The 23,168-nt window shown below is 47.1% G+C and overlaps 1 protein-coding gene across 4 annotated transcripts in view; it reads right to left on the bottom strand.

Annotated features, from left to right (window-relative positions):
- The window catches only part of LOC138491912 (dehydrogenase/reductase SDR family member 4-like), a 594,704-nt gene that overhangs the window by 331,428 nt on the left and 240,108 nt on the right, over positions 1-23,168 (bottom strand). For all 4 annotated transcript variants that reach the window (XM_069618776.1, XM_069618777.1, XM_069618774.1 and 1 more), the window contains exon 3: positions 15,755-15,932. In XM_069618776.1, the coding sequence (XP_069474877.1) occupies positions 15,755-15,932 (178 nt within the window). The remainder of the gene's footprint in view (positions 1-15,754; positions 15,933-23,168) is intronic.

The following is a 23,168-nucleotide window of genomic DNA, read 5'->3' as shown; positions in this document are numbered from 1 at the left end:
GAATAAGGCAAGAATTGGACCACTGTGCAGGAATGGTATAATTCACCATAAACACACAGGAAGACCCATACCCATAACTGGAATTGTCCACATTTCATACACGTGGAAACATACATGCACTCTCTGCAACCATGTTGCACAAGAGCACATCCCTAATTAACGATTTGTGTATGTATCTATAGCAAATTGTGATTCCATTACATATCATCAGCTGGTGCAAAATGCAAATCATGCCATATTATGCACTGTTTGCAATTCAGACAATCGTTCCACCTTACACATAAACTCACATGGCCAATATTTAATAATAATGCTTTTAAGGTACAATGCAGATGGTACCAAAAACAACTGCAAGCTTACTAGATTCACACACGGGCAAGTATCTGTTGTCACAAAAGTAGACATAATCTACCACACTGGTGCCACGACCACAGCAGGTCACTACACTGCATACATTAAAAAAAGATGTTGTTAGTGTGAATGCAACAACACTTCCATTACTCTAAAACAAAGATCAGCAGCAAATCTATCAAATGCCTACATAATATTCCCTAAACTGAAATTTAGTCACTGACCTGTAAAACTCTCGATTTCGTGCAATTTAGACATTCCCTTAAGTGCTGTACGATTCAAACAAACATACTGTGAAAGTTAAATTCACAAAAAAGAACTACATTTTTTTTTATGCTACATAGCATTTTTTACCATTGAACCAATGATTATGCAAAACACACAGTAATGTTATTTCAACCATAGTACTTAGAATGTTCTGATTAGGAGGGTCTACAAACTTTAGTCACTGACCTGTAGAACTATCAACAGTTAGAATACACCACCTGGTATCTAACCGCAGCCATAGTACTCTTATGCTATTTTTCTTTTTTTTTTCTTTGGGTTTGACAAGGTCATACAATAATCGAACTAGACAACCTGAGGGGAACACCCTCCAACAATGAATTTGACAATTGGATTTTTAACATCCCTATTCCCCCCCACTCCAACCCCCCATGTTGAAAGTGGACACTCTGGGTAAGCAGTGAGCGGATTGAACTGTGTTATCATGCTTAAGACTTTGGCCTAGTGGCCTGAATTAGTATTGTCATTACCCAGAGGGGTATTTAGTGCTCTTCTCTTATATTTTGTATTATCAGTCCGGGTAGGTCCCTCCCTTGTAACCACGTATCCCCCCTTCATTGGAACATATTGTTAAACTGTAACCATTCACTTTCCACCGAGGAGGTACCCCGTGGAGCCCTGCAGAAACCTTTTCCATAAAATATATGTCTTTGGCTGTGCTGGACCACTCCTGCAGTGTGGGGAGATGTCCCCTTTTCCAATGTCTGGCTCGACATGCATGTGCCGCCAATAGAAGGAAGTGTACTAGGGGTGATAGTGCACTCCACCAATCGCTGCACCTCTCAAGTCCAAACAGAACATGCAAGGGGTCCATATTGTATGTCGGCCCAGTGCCCCTGATCCACCCCAGAACCTCAGACCAAAACACCTGAACCCTGGGGCAATCCCACCTCTTGTGCCAGAAGTCCACTCTGGCACTGCATCCGTGCCAACAATGGGGATCCACCATTGGGAACATTCTGGACAGGTGTACTGGATCAAATTGCCATCGGCGGAGTAATTATATTGCATGCAATTTATACTGGCACGAGATTGAGGTCATGAAGGCACGACTACACATCTCCCATGTCCACACCCAGGTCTCTCTCCCATTCTACTGTAAGTCCTCTGGAGGCCCCCTCCCTTGATTCCAATAGTGCCCAATAGAGACATGAAATAAGACCCTTCATGTCTGAATACCCATCTAGAACGTTCTCCACTGGGGTGAGTTCCCTCTGAATATGTTCCTTCCACTTTCCAGACATGAATATTCCCTTTAGCCTTAGATATAGGAGTACAGACAAACTAGCCATGCCCAAAGCCTCTTCAAGTTAATGAATGCTTATAAATTCCCCTTTCTACACTAGTTGGCCAACACTTGTAAGACCCGACTCAAACCAGGACTGATAGTGCTGGAGCTCTGGCATGTCATCTCTTACTGGAGGCACCCAAATATGACTCATAGGAGAGGGCCATGCCGTGATTCCCTCCCTCTTTCCCCCAGGCCATGACTTCCCAGAGGACTCCCAGAATACGGTGATCTCTGATACGTTTCGGAAGGCTGTCCCTAGTGACCCAGAGCCACTCCCCCACTGTTGCCGGGAACAGATGTTGATTTTCCAGGAACACACATTGTTTGTCTGGGTCCTCCCTTAAGTACGGAACCATGGCCCTAAATTGTGCTGCCCTATAGTACGTCATCAGATCTGCAAGGCCCACCCCTCCCTTTTCTTTTGGTAGAATAAGGGTCTCATAAGCCACCCTGGACTTCTGACCCCGCTATATGAATCTCGTTATTCATTGCTTGGCTTCCCTCAAGTGCTTCTCTGCTGCCCTGATGGGAAGCATCTGGAACATATATAGTACCCTCGGGAGGATGTTCATCTTTACAGCATTTAGTATGTCCATCCGTGACAATTGCCCCTTCCCCCCACGTCTCCATTTCAGAGAAAAGCCTATCAAACTGGGGGTGGGGGGTAGTTGGCTTGGCCCAGATCCTGTCCTGGATGCACTATGGTAATCCTGAGGTATTTCACTCCCTCCAACTGGATCTGAAGCCCCAGGAGTGTTAATTCTTATATATTTCTGGCGGAATCCGGCGCAATATTGACCTGAGCCCTGAAAACCTCCCAAACACTCCAATTACCCTCATGGCCTAGGGGATGGACTGGGCGGGGTGTCTCAGGTGATGCATGATGTCGTCTGCATATAGTCCGAGTTTATATACCCTGCCACCTACCATGATACCCTCTACCAGTGGGGATCCCCTAAGGTACTCTGCCAATATTCCCATCAGGGCAAAGAGCAGGGACAACAAAGGGCACCCCTTCCTCGTCCCTCTTTGCAGTGGGAATGTGTGGGACAATCGCCCGTTGACTGTGACTCTGGGCGATGGGCATTCGTATAATGCCTGGATGCCCTGTTGATTTCCCTTGTGAAGCCAAATTTCCGGAGTGCCCCTGTCAGAAAGCTCCAGTCGACCCGGTTGAAGGCCTTCTCATAATTTATGGCCACTACTACTGGATTCCCCTCCTCTCTCGCTGCCATCCCAATAAGGTAAAGTGTTTTGCGTAGGGTATTTGCCCCCTGTCTGCCTTGGATGAAACCCACTTGGTCAGAATGAATAAGTCTCGGCATAAGGTCTTCCATTCTTGTAGCCAGTATTCTGGTAAAAATGTTCACATCAACATTGAGTAGGGAGAGGGGTTTGTATGATTCGCAGTCCTCAGGATCTTTGTCTGCCTCTGGAATAACCGTAATGAATGCCCTGCATAAGGACAGTGGGGCCCTCCCTGTGTCCATGATGTTAGAAAACAAACCAGCTAAGTGTCCCGCCAAGGGCCTTTTGAAGGTTTTGTAGAATCCCGCTGTATAACCATCCTCTCCTGGCGCTTTCCCTAGCTTGAGTCCAGCTATCGCTCTCACCACTACTTCTTGCCGGATGCACTTATCGAGTTTGATAATCTCTCCTTCCAGAATCTTGGGAGCGAAACCCCTGCGACATATTTCCCAAGCAAGTCTCCATCGGAGACCCCTTCGATCCCACATAGGTTTTTGTAGAAAGCCACGAATCCCCCTGCTACCGCCCCTGCTTCTGAGAACCTCTGACCTCCTTCTCCCCTAATTATTGCCACCCACCTTTCCGCTCTCTGGCTTCAGAGTTTTACAGCCAGGAGTGCGTCTGTTTTGTCCACCTTGTCATAGTATCTTTTTTTAAGGTACTGCACCTGGAGAGTGCTCTTCCCATCTCCATATCTGTCAGCTCCTGCCGCTTACCCCTAGCCACCTTAAAATCTTCCTTCCTCCGTCCCCTCACCTTACGCTCAACCTGTTCTAGGAGGTGAATCTCCCCTCTGAGCTTTTGGGACAACAGGGTCCTGACCCTTTTCTTGGCTGCACCTTCTCTGATAAGCAGGCCCCTCCATGTTGCCTTTGCGGCATCCCACATCATCTCCTTCTCGATTTCCCCTGTGTCATTGAGTAGGAAAAATTCTCTATTAGCCTCCCTCATTTCTTCCACAAAAACTGTGTCCCTAAGGAGGAGGTCATTGCATCACCACAGGGATTCCCTGGATTTTAGACCTACCAGGACTACTTCCATCTCTACCACATCATGGTCTGACCAACTGATCGGGAAGTGTGCACAATTGCCCACTTTACTAATATGTTGCTGTTCCATGAACAAATAATCTATCTGTGTTCTGGAACCATGGACCGAGAAGTAAAAGGTGTACCCCCTCACCGTTGGGTTGGAATCTCGCCACACATTAATTAGTCCCTGGTCCCACATGAAATCTGTGAATCCTCTATTTGTGGATCCTCCTCTGCTCCCCGAGGAGATCTACCCACCACTGTGGTCCATTTCCCTGTCCGCCCACATGTTGAAATCTCTGCCTACAATGAGAAGGCCCTCCATTCTATCCAATACCTCTCCTATGGCTTCCCTCAATAATTGCATTTGACCCACATTGGGGCAATAGACAGACACTATGGTTACCCTAGTACCCTCTACGGTACCTGTAACCACCAGAACCCTCCCATCCGCTCATCCCCAGACCACCGGTTCTGTGAGCCTGAGCAGCCGGTTAAGTATGACCCCCTCACCTCCCTTAATAGATCCTGAGGCCCAAAAGACTTGCCTGATGTGTGCCCCTGGGATGCACCTTTCTTCCCCGAGAATCTGTCAGGATTCTTGTACTAGGAGTATGTTGAGATTGTAATTTTTCAGTTCTCTTCCCAGCAAGGATCGTTTAGTTGGGGAATTAAGGCCCTTTACATTCAGGGAGCCTATCCAGAGGGACTCTACCCACTGTACAATATCAGGACACGCCATCACAAGCCATGATTTTCTCCTCAGACCCCTCAGTGGTAAGGAATACTGTGTTTCCCCTCCACAACTCAGCGTTGCCTGTCCATGTGTATACCCCTACAACCACCCCAACCCCCTACCCCCAGTCCTTCAGAATCTCACACTTTTTGAGAAGTCCACCTTGTGGTGTGCCACTAGGGAAAAGAACCCCACTCCACTGTTGACTCCATTATCCCCACACCTCCCCCTGGTGGGGACCAAGCACTTTTGATCGCCCCGTCCAGTCAAACCTCGGGCTCCAGCCCTTCAGCTCATATCATCTCTATCCTTAGGAGGGGGGTGTTCAAATTCTTGAATTTTCTGCCACCCTGCATCTTCTTCTTTGTGACCTGTGAGCCAATTGGCCTCTGTCGCTGTGTAGAGGGCACCTCCTCAGTTCCCTCTTGCTCCCCGGCTACCTCCTCAACCTTGATGACTTGGAGCTCCTGAAGTGCCTCATGTCCGTTGGTCACTCGATAGTCCACTTCACCTCGTTCGAATGACAAAGCAAAAGGCAATGATCATCTATATCTAATTCCTTTGTCGGTGAGCAATTGTGTGAGTGGACAGCAAACTCTGCAGTGGGCAAGCATCAGGGCACAGAGGTCTTGGAACACCTGAATCATGTCGCCTTCAAATAGAAAACTCCCCTGCTTTTTCAAGGACTTCCATGTTCTCCCTATATCTTAGGAAGCGGACCACTATGGATCTTGGACCTTTGCCACCACCGCCTCCGCCCCTGTGGGCCCTCTCCAGCGGCACCTCTTTGCCCCCTTCCAGGGGGAACAGTTGGTTTATCAGGCCCTGCACCTTCCGGCCCACTTCGCTGGCATATTCTCCTTTCTGCTCTTTCACTCTGAGGATTCTTAGATTATTGCGCCTTTACCTGTTTTCTAGATCGTCTAGTTTCAGCTGGTTTTCTTCTTCCCTCATTTCGAGGTCTGCCACCCGTGCCTCATACTTCACATATAGAATGTCCATTTGCAGATGATTATTCTCCATACCCTCCATTTTGTCTTCTAATTTGTCGTCCCTGCCCTTGAGATCCCAAATAGATGCTTGTATGTCTGTCCTGATGGCCTTTATCTCATGAAGTATGTCCTTCAGATCTTGAGATGCCAGATGTTGAGCTGGGTCGAGGCAGAAGTATGTTGTGATTCAAAACGGTACTGGATTAGGTGCGGATTGTGAGGCCCACCAGTGTCTGTTCGACCATTCAGGTGATAGCGAGAATGATGATAACTGGATGCACAGATTGGTTTCAGCGACACGAAGCGCCATTCAAAGATTACAGTTCAAAGCTATTCCCCAGGGCCTGTTTGACCTTTGATAAAGATTGGCAACACAGCTGCTGACATTTGAACAGCGGTTCAAAGGCTGGCGCTGGGACCAGATCTTCTGGTTCAAGCCGAGGCAACAACATGCTCAACTGGAGCAGTGCACCAGAGAACTTGTTCGGACACATAGCAAAGCGATTTGAGATGGTAGAGAGCTAAACATACCACCTGGGAGTCCTCTAAGTTCAAAGGCTTGGTATCTGGTGAGAGAACACAGGATTCCTGGCTGGCTTGGTTCTTGGTCCTCTGGTTGCTGTGAGTCCCAATCCAGGGGTTCAAGGATAAGGTTTAATCCTTATTCTCATCTGCCCAAGCTCCACAATTGCAGCTGTCCTACAAGGCTGTGAAGTCCTGTCTAACATTGCGGCTGGCAGAGAAGCAGGCCTTGCCACTACAACAGGTCACCTTCAATGGTCCCTGAGGATGGTTAGTGGACAGATCTTGCCTCTGCCCTGGGCAGTCATTTTTCACCTCACTGGTGGAGGACTTTGGAGAGATCGACAATCCCAACAGAGGTCCAATGACATTTTATTGAAATGTTGATGTCCAAAAGATGATACCAAGATGATTCAAAGAAGTGGTGTGAGACCTCTTGTTTTAAAGGTAAAAGCCCAGAGGTGATTGGATGAAATCTAGTCTATGTTAGGGCTCCAATCACTGTTCTTGAAAGCAATAGATGTTTGCCCTTCTGACATACACCCAAAGTAATTTTTGGTAGAGGATGTGGAGGGGGCAGGAAGGAGAGGCTGAGGCAGAGCGAAACAAGATTGTGGAAAACACCCTTAACTGTACAGAGCTCTACCTATCTACACTAACTCCCACATCCCTTCTCAAAAGGCCTTTTTCTATGAAGCACCCTAGTGTGAGGCCAAGACGTTTGTGCTTCATTGTGCCCTTTGATTCCTGGCCAGTTTCTTGTGGAGTGACTTCCCTTACAAATGGACCACAGAGAAAAAAAAAATGAGGCTACATTGCTGCCAGCAGGGCAATGTCCAGCATTTCTGGGGAGATTACACACAATCCTTTCCACAACTGAACTGGGCCTAGAGGGCTGATACATGAGTGATATCAAATTAGATGTAGCTGCAATGATTATGAGCAGTGCCATGCATCATGCCCTAATTCGGGCCTGGCTTATATTTAGAGTTTACCCTAAAACCAGCATGGGGTATTACAATCACCATAGTTCTGTACAGGGGTGCATATCTTAAATGCGCTAAAGAGACTTGGCTGTCACTGCAGCTTTCAAAAGGATACCTCTTACCTCTGAACTGCTCTGTACCACTGGAAGAGCAGGCACTGCAGATCAGGATATTGATGAAGCAGGGCGCAGATACACACAATGCTTTTGGCGTGGCGCTTAGGAAAGGGCAATCTGATCAGCAGATTTCGCTTTCAGAGATGGAATTATGGCCATCATTTTACTAAACTAACACAAATCAAAAAGGCCAGGGCTTCTATACCCTTTCCAAATGACAATCTGTCACAACTTATGACAGTACTTTGTCCATCAACTCTCTGAATATGTGAGAGACATGGTCGGTATGTACTAGGATCATTGCCACCAGCAGAGTGCAATTGAAGGTTTGCCTATATTTTCCAGCAACCAACTGTTTAAAATTCCTGGGAGATCCAATAGAGTCTACAGATAAATATCTATTGTTAGATTTGTAAAAAATGTTGTGCCGTGTGCTTGTACATTTCAGTCAATTTAGAGGTCCAACATGTTCATGCTGTTTGATTGGTAGAAATGTTAGGCTTTTCATCCGATCAAGGAACACACAAATGTTTGTCCTCTTAATTAGGCAACATTGCTAAACACCAGGCACAAATATCATGCAAAACTAAACATTTGACACACTCACAAACACATTCTATGGTGGAATGGTGGAGTGGGAGGATTTTTCACCCAACACTTTATGCCTCCCCACAGATTGTACAAATGCACCCGCTATACCTGATGGCACAGACTGTTGTTGTTCTTTTCCACGGAGGATGCCATTTTGATTTGTAAGGCTTTGAAAAATACCACATTGATCTGGGCCCAAACATTCTTAATCCAAATACTTGGACAGTTAAAATATTCTTTCTCCAAGTTCAAACGCTACATCAAAGATGCTCTCCTTAAATATTTCATTTAGCCTAGTCATGTAAGGGGTTCATCCAGCATAAAGTGATGTCATCATCAATACATATGTTCATTGGCCATAATATGTACAATATACTGTCATGCATTTCTGGGCAGGGCACAATTGACCTTGGGAAGCTGACTGAGTCTGGAGCGGGTCAAAATTAGTCTAAGTTCACAGATCTCTAATCAGAATTGGTAGTATGGTCCCCTTTTGTCTTTTACTCCATGTTTATTTGGAGACAGAATCAGCCAAAGAGTATCCCACAGTGGTTAGTTCAGTATGTTTGCACAATATATATATATTTTTTTAAACTTTGGTTTTATTAGCATTTTTGTAAATATAACAAACGGGCTCCATACATGTTCAAGAACTGTGCATTTGACCAGCCCAACAAACCCCCCATCCCTCCCTTCCTACCCCCACCCCAATGCACCCCCACCCCCCTAACCGCTTAATCAAACCTGAACTGTAATGTTGGGAGACTTGGACTTTTCTTTTGTGTCCAGTGCTTGGTAATGGATGTGAACGTCGACAATCATCTTCTATGGCTGTGATTCAAACTCCTAACCCCGGGCAGTGGGCGCCCATTATGTCATTGTTACCTCCCAGTCTTGACCCACTGGGCCCCGCCTGGGCCTCCACCGGGCATCAGTGCTCGTCCCATCCCCAGGACCTCTGCACCCCATACCAGTTTTCAAGGAATGAGCCAGAGTCATTGTTCACCATTGCCGTTAGCTTGTCCATTAAGAACATGTTTTTTAACTTCTTTAGCCAGTCCTCTTTTGAGGGGGTCTCCGGGCTCTTCCATTTCTGCGCCAGTGCCACCCTTCCTGCCCTCAGCATTGTTTCCCACATTCTGGGGTACCTGTAAACATCCGAGGCCTCCGGGCGGAGACCCAACAACACTGTCAGAGGGTTCTGGGGGAGCAATTCCTCGGTGACCTCAGCCATCCAGCCCCTGACCTTTTCCCAGTGCGTCTGCACTTTTGGGCAATGCCACCACATGTGGCTCCTCGAGCCAGTCTGACCACAACCCCTCGGACACATAGGGGACACTCCCGTAAATATTTTTGATAGTTTCACAGGGTCTCTGTGGCACCCCTGCAAGATTTTGAAGTTGTGTTCCATGTCCGCTGTGAATAAGTTCCCGTGAAAAGCTATTCTGAATATCCGCGACCAGGAGTCCTCCGAGATCACCTCACCTGCCAGGTCATTCCAGAATGTGCGGAAACCCCGCCTTTCCACTAAATTTACAGTGTTAAGGATTTTGTACATCCCGGAGCCGCTCCCTTCCTAGAGGTTGCTGTGTCAAGTAATTACTCAAAGGGGGTTAGCTGCCTCTTCAAGTTCTCGCCCCATGACTGGTCGCAAAGGATGCCCTTTAAGCAGAGATATTCGAATATGGAGAGGGACCCCTGCCCGATGGCATACCTCCGATCCTCATATGGTAGGAATTCCCCCTCCCGGAACAACTGCCCCGCCCATTCCAGACCCGAGTTGGACCAGGCCTGTGCCTTGCTGAACCCCCTGTTACCCAATCTGAGGGGGTGTCCCCAGAGTGAGGACATTGGAGATGGCCACGACGTTAGGTGCACTGTCTGGGGGCCATCCCTCCAGATTGCCCAGGGAACTCCCAGGGTGGGGTGGGTTTTGAGTCTATTCGGGATAAACCTGCGTGGGGCCCAGAGGAGGTCTCGAACTTTAAGAGGGTGAGCATCCATATCCTCCAAGTAGGACCAATAAGTGCCCATCCCCTCCCTCATGTGCTCCAGGAGGACGCGCCGTTGGGCGGCGTGGAAATAAAGTTGGAAGTCAGGCAAGCCAAACCCACCCTCTTCTCTCAGCAGGGTCAGGACCACCTTCGCGGTCCTCAGGGTCCTGCCCTGCCAAATAAACTTGCGGACCGCATTCTGTAGAGTCCTAAAAGTGTGGTCGGGGATGTTGGTTGGCAGAGAGGGGAGAGATACAGCAGACGCGGCAGCACGTTCATCTTCACTGCCGTCATGCAGCCATACCAGGACAAAATCATTGAGCCCCACCTCCTGAGGTCTGCGGTAATTCCTGCCAAGACGGGGTCATAGTTGGTTGGGGCTAGTTTGGATAGATCCCTAGTGAGGAGGACGCCCAGGTAACGGATAGAGACCTTTCCCACTGTTATCCCATGAAGTGTACCCATGCGGTCTAGGCCCGGGTCCCTTGTTCTCATGGGGAGTAGAACAGATTTGGATGCGTTAATCTTCAGCCCCGAGAAATGCCCGAATGTGTCCACTAGGGACAGGAAGGGGGGGAGGGAGGAGCCGGGGTCCACCAGGTAAGCCAAGATGTCATCGGCGAACAGGGAAAGCTTAAATTCCACTTCGCCCCTCTTAACCCCTTTGATGTCCGGGTGTGATCTAACTGCTATGGCCAGGGGTTCCATTGTAAGGACATATATCAAGGGGGACAGTGGGCATCCCTGTCTTGTGCCCCGTGAAAGGGGGAAGGGATCCAACAACCTGCCATTTACATGAACCCTTGCTTTCGGTAGCTCTATATAGTGCAGCCACCCATCCCCTGATGTGTGCGCCAAAACCCATTTTCTAGAGGAGGAGTTCCATATATCTCCATTCGACCCTATCAAACGCCTTTTCCGAGTTCAGGGAGAGGACACTCGCGTCAAGGTCCGACTCCTGGGCATGGTGGATCAAATCTATGGTTTTACGGATGTTATCTGAGCCCTGCCTACCCCTTATAAATCCTACCTGGTCCCCGTGGATCAATTTCAGTAGTATCTTCTCCATCTGCCTCCCAATTACCTTGGCAAGAACCTTAACATCGATATTTAGCAGGGATATCGGGTGGTAGGAGGAGCACTCCGTGGGGTCCTTACCTTCCTTGGGCAGCACAACAATTATGGCCTCCATCATGGAGTCCGGAAGGGTCCCCCCCCCTAGTACCGCGTTGAAGACCTACACTAAGTGTGGGGCTAGGGTTGAGCGAAACCTTTTATAAAAATAGACTGTGGAGCCATCCTCTCCCGGGGAAGTGCCCACCTTCATTCCGCTAATTGCAAGTTCCATTTCGTCCACGGTCACCGGGCCCTCTAACCCCGCCGCCATCTCCCCGGTCAGGGCCGGTATTTGTATTGAGCTCAGTAACCCTTCTATCTCCTCGTCCTGCCCAATGTATTTTGATGAGTAAAGTTTTTAATAATATCTGCGGAAGGCCTCTCCTATGTGGGTAGTGTCGTGGTCCATGGTCCCCTCTTTGTTCCTTACTGCCTTTACCATCCTATCTCTCTGTACCTCCCTCAGTTTCCAGGCCAGGATCCTATCCGCCTTATCCCCTTTTTCATAATATCTTTGCTTAACCAGTTGGAGACTTTGTTCCGTTTTGTACAGGAGAAGATCTTTTAACTGGAGCCTATAATCGGTCAGAGTGGTGAGCTGATCTTTTTCCAAGGGACCTGCTGGAGGGCCCCCCGGTTGAAGTTGAGCTATTGTCTCCCTCAGGGATTTCTCCTGGGCATTCCTTACTCTTTTATTTTGGGCACCCTTTTTGATAAGGAGGCCCCTTAGAGTTGCCTTGAAGGCGTCCATAGGGTGTGCGGACCTACCTCCCCATTGTCATTAAATTCGAAAAACTCTGTTATGGCTTCTAGCACCTCCTGAGCGCGGACCTCATCCTTCAACAGGGAGTCGTTGCATTTCCATCTACCTCTGCGATCGCTTAGCCAGCCCCTTGCAATGGTGGTTCGGACCAAATCGTGGTCTGACAAGGGGACGCGGTCGACCCTGTGGCCGGTAACAAATGGGTGCAGGGTCCCATCCACTAAGATGTAGTCTATTCTATAAAAAGAAGAGTGGATGGTAGAATAATATGTGAAGGAGGGGGCTCCCGTCCTAGGGGTCGGGATCGTGTCCACCAGTCCCAGCTCTGAATTAACCCTTTGGAAGATCCGGGCCATGATCTCATCCGTTGACCAGGGTATCTGAGGGCCAATGCCTTTCCTGTCCTGGGTTGGGTCCATGACCATGTTGAAATCTCCCCCCACCACCAACCCATCCCGGACAAAGAGCTTGAGTTTCTCCCCCACCACCTCCCAGAACTGGGCTTGACCTTCATTTGGACCATATATCACTGCCAGGGTGAGTGGGGCTCCCTGCAGGGTCCCTCGTACCAATAAGTACCAGCCTTCGGGGTCTTTCAGTATTTCGGCTTTTTCAAAGCCAACGTTCCTCGCCAGGAGGATGGCCACCCCTCTCTTTTTGGCATGGTGGGAGCGTAAAAAACCTCCCCTATTCCCCCCCCCGCATCTTGGGTTCTTTTCCTCGCGCCCAGTGAGTCTCTTGTAAGAAAAGGAGGTCAAGGCTGGCCCTCCTGAATTCCCTACAAACCAGGGACCTCTTTGTGGGGGTGTTTATGCCCCGTACATTGAGAGAGCCCACTCCCAGGGCCGGCAGACTTTCAGCCATTTTCTAGAATCGCTTCTCTCCTTGTTGACATACCTTCACCACCCCTTTCTACGTGCTCCAGTGGTTGTAATGGTGCTCCTCCCTCCTCGCTCCCCGCCCCCCTGGGTGGGCCTGAAACTATTCCCCAACTGCCCCCCAATCCCCGTCCAAAACTGAACAATCCCAACATTTGTGTGTCCCCCCTCCCCCCCTTCCCGGCATCTAGCCAATTAGTTCTGCCATCGCTGGCTGTGGCCGAACCACCAGCCTGCCCACCTCGGCCAGGCCATCTGTGTAAAGCTCATCGCCTTGAGCCCCCCCTTCCCCCTTGTCGCATTGTCCCCCTTTGGCCCCCTTATACTTGCTGTTCATGGGGACGCTGTGAGTGGTAGAACTTCCGAGACACCACTACTCCTTTCCAGATTCTGACGGGTCGCCCCGTCCTCAGTCCTCAGAGCTGTTCCGCTCCCCGTCTTTCGCTGGCAACAGTGTATTCAATTTCCTGAATTTCCTTGCGCTCGTTTTCCTTCTCCTGTCTCCCGATGGGCCGGGCCAGTTGGTCTGCCCGTCTCCGGACCCGGTGGGCCCCTCCGGGGGTTCGAGTCCACTACGTAGTCTTGGATAGCTCCTCTTATGTTGTCTTCCGTGATCAGAGTCGACCTCTGGCCCATATATTCAAAGGTCAGGGAGAAGGGGTAGCCCCATCTGTATCGCACCCCTTTCTCTTTAAGCAGTTGCGTTAGGGGGCGGCACATTCTACGTTTAGCCAACGTGTAGGGCGAGAGATCCTGGTAAATCGAGATCTGGGCATTATTGTAAGTGATCTTCCAGGCTTTTCTGGCCTCCTCCAGCACTTTTGTTTCCTCAGAGTAGTAGTGGAACTGGACCAGGATCGACCGGGGGCCCCCTGCTCTGCCCCCCGTCCTGTGCACTCTGTCAAATGAGAGTTCCGTCGTCATCTCTTCCGCAAACAGGAGGGTGATGATGTCTCTCACTGTGCGGGTGATGTCTCTCTCCTTTTCACCGTCCAATTTTGGGACCCCAAAGATCCTGAGATTGTTCCTCCATTCCCTATTTTCAAAATCATCCATCTGCCTGGCCCGCTCCTCGTCTCTCTTCTCCAGGGCTGCTAGCCGCATATCTCTTTGTAGTTCGTGGGACACGGCCGAGGATTGGTTGGTCTCCACCTGTAGTAATCTGTCCTCGACCTTGTCCACCCTCTGATCAATTTTTTCGAGTTTCTGAGCAATATCTGAACACATGTCCCTGATCTCCTGCAGGATCGAGACAAAACCCTTTTCCATTGCTGCTGTGGAGGGCGCCGGGCCCTCTGGCTGGGCCATCTCGCTCCTAAGGGTCGAGCCTTTGCTGTTACTTGCAGCCTCCTGAAAGCGAAATTCCTGTAATGTTTGCCGCCAGTTCATCTGGTCACCCCGAGTCCCCCTCCGTGGGGACCACCACGGTCCGTAGGCCCCTCCGGGGACAGCCGGTAGTCCTCCCACAGGAGGGGGCAGCAAAGAAGAGAGTGGTGGGAGGGGGAGACCGGGGCCGGGTCTCTCCCCACCTGCCCCTAATGTGACTCTGCAGCCGCGAGGGGGTAACGGTGTTGGGCGGGCACACGCCCCGCCGTCACAGGGCGGGGGCCTCACACCCCTTCCAGTCTCACCGTGGCAGCCAGGGTTCCCGAGGGAGCAGGCCACTGGATCCGTTCGGCCTGGCCCAGGGGGGTCAGGGATCCGTGGCTGCCTTCCTCAATGTCTCCTGCGGGGGAGGGAATGGACCGATATGGCCGGGTCTCCCCCTGGTCAGAGGGTCTGGTCACTCCGCTTCGCCGTCTTCACCCAGCACTGGAGGATCCCTCCACTCCTGAGGGCGGCCTGTTCGCACATTCCACTCCTATACTTCAGCTGGAATCGGCACCTCTGATCCTGTGCCGGGGTGCTGGGCCTGCTGTGGTGCGGCACACCTTGACTGTTCAGGGCCTAGGAACGACCCGTCCTTATAAGTGGGGGCCTCACTACTCCAGTCCCCCTAACCCCTACTCCCCTATGGCCTCCGGGCAGTGTGTTCCAGCCCGGGTGGGGCTGGGATGGGGGGCTCGCCTCATGCTCCGGGTCTGTGCTCTCGGTCCGCCGGGGGCCGCTCCTCCCGCAGGTGCGGGGGGCCCGTCGAGGAGCGGGGGTGGCACACCCGGTGTCTCCTCGCGGCCTTGGTGAAACGTCTCCGCTCCTCTGGAGCCGCGGCCGCCCAGGTTTCGTCTTCCTTCTCCGCTCGCATGTGTCAGGGCCCGTTCTCAGGCACCACGAGGCTCCCGAAGTTCACTCTTTCGAGCCTGGGGCGCACAGGGGGGTCACAACACCGAGTCGCCCCGTTAGGTTTGCCTGGAGAGGTTCGGGGGGGCTCAATCCTCCAAATCAGCCCGGCCTCAGTGGGAGCTGCACGCTCAGGCTGCCATTGCCTGTGCGCACCCTGGTGGCCTCACAATATACAATTTTAGTGCGCACTTCTCCAGCAGATTATGACTTTATTTTATGGTACACATAACTCCTGTAATTTGAATTAGTGTAAATAATCTCCCTAAAATTGTGTCTAGTCACAGATTATGTGTCCTCCCCCAACCAACATATTGTTTGTAAACTGATTTTGGAAAGATGACAACTGATGCAATTGCATAAACTGGTCTATTCCTTCCTTCAGGGCTTAGTTTGTCACATCCTGTTATGAAATAAAATCATAATATCAAAAGTATCAACTCTGAGATCGTTCCACACTACTAGAAACGCAGGAATATCTCTGTATCGTTGGCACAACCACCACATTATGAGCTATTTACTCATTTCAAATTTGCTATGTCCATTCCCATACAAATATTGTAGAGATTCCTCTCACCATGTCCAATAGTCTACGCTGGTCTTCCTTCTTCCCAGCATCACACGCAATTCCAGACACAGTCAGGTTCTCGGATTTAAGTTGATCCACAGCCTTGTTCACATTCTTTTGATTGCGGCTGCTCAGAACAACATGTGCCCCTTCCTGTGCCAAACGCCTGGCGACAGCGAACCCAATCCTAAAATTGAAGAGAAGGCAGATTAACTGTCAAAACAAGGTCAGCTGTTATACTTTTATGCAGTTGTAATCCAATGTGTCTCTATTGCAATAGTTAAAGCCAAGTGAAAGTATTCTATTCTTGTCTAACCAGACACAAGGATTCAAGTCACACAATCGCAAGAGGCATGCACACTCTGCTTTAAATCATCATGGATGATGCAAGAAAACCTGAGGTGCCCTTAACATGAAGGTTGGCAACCAGGAGAATGTGCATTCTTATTCACCAACCAACTGCCAGAAATCATATCCAATAGTGCAATAGTATTGAACGATTACAGTTATCTGTGCTAAACCAGGTGTATGCAATGACGAACATACCCATTGTTATGAGGTAATTCTGTTTCCCAGATACCCACAAGATAAAATAAAAGATGGCACTCCTGTGCTTATCAAGGTTGCCTGTATCAACTCGATTATCTGATGGTCAAAGGTTATATGACTAAGGGGCCAGATGGGCGTGTGGCAGTTGTGCTTTCGGCTGATGAGCAAGATGATATGAGGTCTTTCGGCTCTGCTGGCTTCCCTTAGAGAGACAATCTCATGGCCCATTATTCATAGAACATCTGACCATCAGATTATCAAGTTGATACAGGCAATCGTGATGAGCACAAGAGTGCCATCTTTATCAGTCCCAACCAGGATTCACCAACCTGGCAATCCAACTAGCCCACCAAATCATGGGAAGTTTTCAAATATCATAGCCTTGAGAAAGACCCAGATGGGTTGAAACATGTGTCGGTTGACCTACTTAAACTGCTAATTAAAACATTTGGTGACACATTTTGGAAACCACAATTAATTTTTTGTACTCATCAGTGCACAATATTCGGAGTTCAATCCTTAATAGTCAATACATGAGGGGTGGGCAACACCAACCCTCCTGTGATCTTGCTGCAGATCTAACTCACCTATACCTTGATACAATATATACCATGTCATTAATTACTCAGTGCTGCGTGAATCGATTCATCCTCTAGTGCCCAATTCACTGTTTACATGTTCTTTGAAGTTTGATTATGTATTTTGCAACATCTCTGCCGTGTTTCACTTCAATGGATCATTACTTCTCAGTAATGACAAAGGAATTATCTCCAGGAAGGTGATAGTGTTCCTTTGAGACCCCAGTCTTCTCCCTCCACTCCTGGCTTAATTTCATTGTATAATATTGGGCTCCACACTCCAAGGCACCTAAGTATTATATTCCCTTAATTTAAATGTTGCTTTATTATGGGCAATTCCCGACACATTGGTGTAGAGGAGCAGCAGTGTGCCTCTGCAGGAGATCCCACCCCCTACTAGTTCCAATGTATTGGTGCTATGAAATCATGCTGTGCCTATCACCAGCCATAATACCAATACCACATTGAGTGTTTGAAAGAAGATACCCATTGTGACAACCCTATCGAATGTACCCTCGATGTGACGATCACCTGCAAGAGGAAAACCTGAAGGAGTGTGAACAGAAGCTAACCAATGAATTAATGACATTATAAGAAGTGTGCACTACGTCTCAAGATACTGGCTAGGGATGATGTATAGATCCTGAAGAAACTAATGCCAAAGTAAAGAATCAAGTGAGTTTCCCAATATAGAAAATGAAGATTACACGTGCATGTAGTGCTGCAGAAAAACAACCAATCAATAAATGTACAGTTAAAACGCTAGATTAAGTCATCATAGAAGCTGGCTATGAGTATTGAATAGAATGCAGGCAAAACCGACATTGTATAGAAACTGGACATTGGTTTCATGAAATGAGTAAGCCAGAACCCATGAAGCTGGAATATAAACTGTGTTGCAGCAAGAATAATAGGCTTGTGAAGCTGAAGGGCAAGGCTGCCTGGCCTGGAGTCAAGATTCAAGAAGCAACGTGCTGCTAAATAAACTGAATGCTCCAGACATGGCACAAGTATGTCAACCAATTATATTAGTCCATATAATGAAGGACCTTATAGTTTAAAGACCAATGAGAAACTGTGTAGCTAATGTTTCTGAAATGAAATGTTTTATAGAGGTAGGCATAAATTGTCCACCTGATAATAGACAACCAATAACAATCCTATCTCCTATAGGAAAGAATACTTAGATGGCTCCCTTAACCACTCCCAACCCCTGATAGTTTGTTTTTCACTATTTCCACGTAGTATGATGTCACTCTATCATATTTTTCATATAAAAAACATATTTTGCGTAGAGATCATTGAGAGATTGAGAGTACGTCGGTTGGTGTTACTTGTAACCTCCCTGTTTTAGATAATTGTTAATAAAACATTACTTTGCCATCTTCCTGAGTTGGTTCCATTATTTGGACTCAGAGCAGAGGATGGTTTAAAGATCCAAATTAGTTTTTCTCCATTATTTCGGATAATCAGGCAACCTCCACCATTAGCTGGAACATTGTGGAGTTTCCTGTGGAAAGTGGCCGATAGAAATAAACTTGCAAGAAGAGCCGAGGCGGTGGGCAGGTCCCCCTTTGAAGAAATCCCTGCTCGGTTTCCATGGGTGCTCTGCAGATGGAAGGCGAAGTGTTCGGATTGAAGGAGACGTCGATACCAAAGCCCTCGAGTCGATTAATGAATGCAAGTAAGACTAAGGGAAATGGCAATATAAAGGGGCGGGATTGTGATATTTTCAGTAATGGGAACAATCATGTAGACAAAGATAGCACCTAGAGATCCCAGTTCAAGGGAATTGGAAGAAGACATTTCAAACTTCAATGGGAATAGGTGAGAATAAGAGAAAACGCATGGTCAGGACCGTGAAAGGTGATGTCTTAAACCCTCTATAGGGTAAAATAAATAAAGGCAGGATATGCATTCCCCTTATTATAGATGGTTAATAATAAGGGAAGTTTATCATGGGGGTTATTGATGTGCAGTGTGTGATTAGTCTAAATATTCTTCATTGTGTGAAGTGTCAACGGGAAGTAGAACTGTGAATGATTGTAAAGTAACAGTGTTTGAAGTTGAGATGTAGTGAACGGTTAGCGCCAATCAAAAGATAGATAGGTTAGTGAAACAAAGGAGGATTGAGCAGTGATTGATAGTGTGTGCTCATATTTGTTTTTTAAAATATTAGAAGGTGGCAATTTGAGTTAAAATAAAATGTTTAGTTAATGATCTGGTAAGTATCGACAGTCAATTGAGACTTGTCATTGTGGAGGACACTCCTTTGATGCACCTTTGTAAGAGACTACCATGCACCCAAGCTCAGACAGTACAGTCCAGGGGGTAAAGGGCACAGTGGAAAAATGTTTCATTCCATGGCAGCAAGAGGGAATCATTGTCAAAAGCGGTATTGCAACACATGACCACATGTGTGCACGCTGCATACACAAGAAAGAAATTAGGGAAAAGACTGGCAATTTTAGAACTTTGGAAGATATACCAAGAGGAAAAAGAGGAACTGCCACCCACCGGAGGAATGGATGCTTAATCAGCATAATGGAGAGGGTGTCGAACCTCAGATCTCTTACCTTGCCCGAAAGCAAAAGTGTAAATCTCCAAGAGACAGGAGTTTATCGTTTCAAGGAGTTGAAGGCAGTGGCAGGGTACAGTAATCCGATATATGAACCCCCCGCTTACAGTAGTGACGATAGTCCAGAAGAGAGTAAAAGAAAGGAAGTTGCTTGTAAGTTTATACGAGAAAAGGAAGAAAGAGGTGACAGGTGGAAAATATTGACAGACATAGATCGAGGAATCAAGCGATGGAAGGGACAAAAAGACAGTGCTGGTGAGGTAACACTCATACAGAACGAATGGATGGGAGGACAGATATTTCTCAAGTAAAATTGGAAAAGCATCAAGAAAGTAAGGCAAAGAGAAGATAAGGACTAGTAAAAAAGGAAGGACAGAGAACGGGAAAAGAGATTGAGGTAGGATGAACAAAGGAGTAAGAGCAGGGAGTGACGAGAACAGATATACAGAAAGTTATGATGTGGAAGCCATTGGAGAAAGGATCAATAAGGCCTATCAACAATTAAGACGAGATAGCGAGTATGGAACTCAAGGGAGCAGTAATCGATCAACTGTACCACAATCACGAATTGAAGCAGAAAATATTAACATTAGTGAACACCCAGCATTGTCCTTAAGTAGACTAGATTTAGACAGAGAAGAGGATGATAGTCACACTAGTTTGGGTCTAGAAATGTCAGACGAGGACAGAGAGTAAGGTCGCAAAGCAGAAAGAAAGGGTGCTTCTGCCCCCTGGGAAGCCAACAAATGGATAAGGAAGTAGGATAGTCAGATCTGGAACATCCTAAATAAAGGATACCAGATCCCATAGCATATTCTGAGCATCCCAGAGGATGGCCATTTAGTGAGAAGGGAGAGTCCCAACCATATGTAAGCAGGTTAAGGTCGCCACCAGCAAGAATGCGAATAGGGATAATTACCCTCACCATAAATAGATTAATAGTGAGATCCAAGTATGAAATGGGGTACACACAGTTCCCCTTGCTAGAGAAGGGGGGATCGAGACAGCAGTACATCCCATGACCACAGATGGATAAGGATAATTTAAAATGTAAGCTCCCTAGTTTGACTTCGGGAACTGGAAAATGGATATATGAGTTAGAGAAAATGACAGGAGGAAATACACTAGTCATAGGAGACATAAAAGGTTTATTGGCAGCAATTATTGGGGAGAGGGCTGTTGACATATGGAGAAAAGCAGGGTATTCAAATGTAACTGTAAAAAACAAAGCACATGATGCAGCACCATTTACTAACTGTAGGGCAAATGTTTGGAGGGCTCTCAGGATACAGTATCCTGACAGATCAGACATGGGTGCAATTATGACATGGAAAATGAAGGAAGATGAAGACCCCATTGCTTAAATTCAGGATTTTCAGCAGAATTGACAGCTTGAAACTCGTGAGCCGTGGGAAAAGACATTGGCACTATTTTATCATATTTTATGTCAGAGGTTACCAGAACCAGTACAAAGACAGACTAAAAAAACAGTGGGGATGGAAGCAAAGCCATTGGCTGAGATACAGTTGACAATAGTACATCACTGTCGGTTATTACAGGACAAGAATAAAAAGAAGGATGAAAATAGAAAAATTGAGGATGCCAAATTAGTTCCGAAATTTTTTTTCAACATTTGCCATGGAAGGGGCAGTGTTGACAAGTGGACAAGGATTGGGAATGCAGGAAGAAATAGGTACATTGCAGGTGAATAATTCACACCTGATGGATCAAAGTGGGTATGGGTTTGCGCCATGAGGCAGAGGTATGGGCGTTAGGGGAAGATGAGGCGGATTTTAGAACAACCAAGATGGATTCCAAAACACACAGAGTAAGAACCAGGGTGACAGGGTGACACCAGACGCCCAAGAGGAACCATGGGACAATGTGACGATAGAGGGCAAATCCTTTTCTTTTCTTGTAGACACTGGGGCAACTTGCACGTGTATATGGGAGGGAAAATACCCAATGTCGGGTATTGCCATGAATGCTCAAGGGTTCTGTGGAGCTACAAATCTAGTTCCTTTTTCTGATAAATTACCAGTTTCTGTAGGGGAATGTGACATGTCCGTTCCTTTGTTATATTCATGACAGACACCAGTTAACATTTTGGGAAGGGGTTTAATGACAAAACTTAACATGACAATTTCATTTACTGATCAAGGAATAGTGTGCTCCTCTCCAGGAATAAACTAGTTAAATATAGGAGAGTAAATACTGGCATTAGGGGAGGTTAAAATAAAACTTAAACCAGGCGCAATTTTACCCAGAGTAAAGCAGTACCCCATGTCCAGAGAAGCTGATGAAGGTATATTCCAAACTATTTCGGCACTGAGGCATCAGGGGATCCTGATACCATCTGAGTCGGTGTGCAACACTGCAGTGTATCTAATTAAAACATCTAAAGTGGGTTGTGGAGATTTATCTAGGATTTGCAACCTCTTAACCAGATTGTAGAGGAGAGCTTTTTTTAGTCCCTAATTCTGTGACATTATTGTTCAGCATCCCAGTTGAGGCTCAGTATTTCACTGTGATCGATTTGAAAAATGTGTTTTTCTTGATCCCGTTGCATAATGACTCACAAGACCGGACTTCCTTTACAATTAGACATACAAGCCAAAAAAAACATACTTGTTTGCCCCAAGGGTACTCTGCAGCCCCATCAATATTTAACAGAGTACTACAGATGTATCTAGGCAATGTTGGTCTTAAAAGTGTGGTGATACATTATGTAGATGACATATTGATTTGCAGTGCAACAGAGGTTGAGCTTAGGCAAGACTCTGTCCAACTAATGACTATTTTAGCAGGCAAAGATATAAGGCGGACAAGGAGAAATTACAGTATTGCCAGAAAGAGGTGTTGTACATAAGCCAGTTAATTTCACATGAAGGGAAGGAAGTGACACCTGAAAGGGCTGAGGCAATTATGAAAACACTGGAACCAAACAAAGTGAGCCAGATGCAGCAGTTCCTGGGCTTGTGCAATTACTGCAGAGCCTGGGTGTTTAATTACAGCACATATACCAAACCACATTTGCAAGCATTATAGAAAGCACAAGTTGGTAAGGAAAAGATAGAATGGACTGAAGAAATGGAGGAAGGATTCAAGGAATTGAAAAGAGCATTTTGTACAGCTCCAGTTCTAGGGATTCCCAATTATGGCGAGGAATTTTGTCTACTTTTGCACACAAATGTGGTGGTCATGACAGCTGTGCTTACATAAAGGAGCACATTGGGGTACAAACATTTGGAATATTACAGAGGAATCTTAGCCCCAATAATGAGATAACATTTCCTTTGCGAACAATCTTTGGCATGTGACACATTTACAATTGAGAATTCCACAAGTATTGTCATGGGCTGTTCTATGACTCTTCATGTGGAGCATGCCTTATTTGACTTTTTAGAGAAACCCGAGGGTGCGTTAACATCCCAAAGAGCTTCCGCTTATGTAATGATTTCCAATCCAGAGATTCAAATTGTGAGATAGTGAATCCAGCTATGCTTGTAGCTGAACCTATAAAACAAGTTGATAATGTGCATGACTATGCAAATTATCTTGAATTCTATGATGACATACCCCGTGTGAAGGAAATGCTTTTGCGGGGGGAAATTCTTTTTATTAATTGTTCTTCACAAATTGACCAAACTAGTGGGGAGAGGCATTAAGGCTCACAGTAGTAAGACCCAGATTAAATGGTGAATTTGAAGTAGTGGCG

Source organism: Ambystoma mexicanum, chromosome 10, assembly GCF_040938575.1.
Source record: "Ambystoma mexicanum isolate Mex_15411 chromosome 10, UKY_AmexF1_1, whole genome shotgun sequence".
NCBI classification, from domain to species: Eukaryota; Metazoa; Chordata; class Amphibia; order Caudata; family Ambystomatidae; genus Ambystoma; species Ambystoma mexicanum.
The sequence above is the reverse complement of the archived record's forward strand: the minus strand, read 5'-3'. Positions and strand labels throughout refer to the sequence as shown.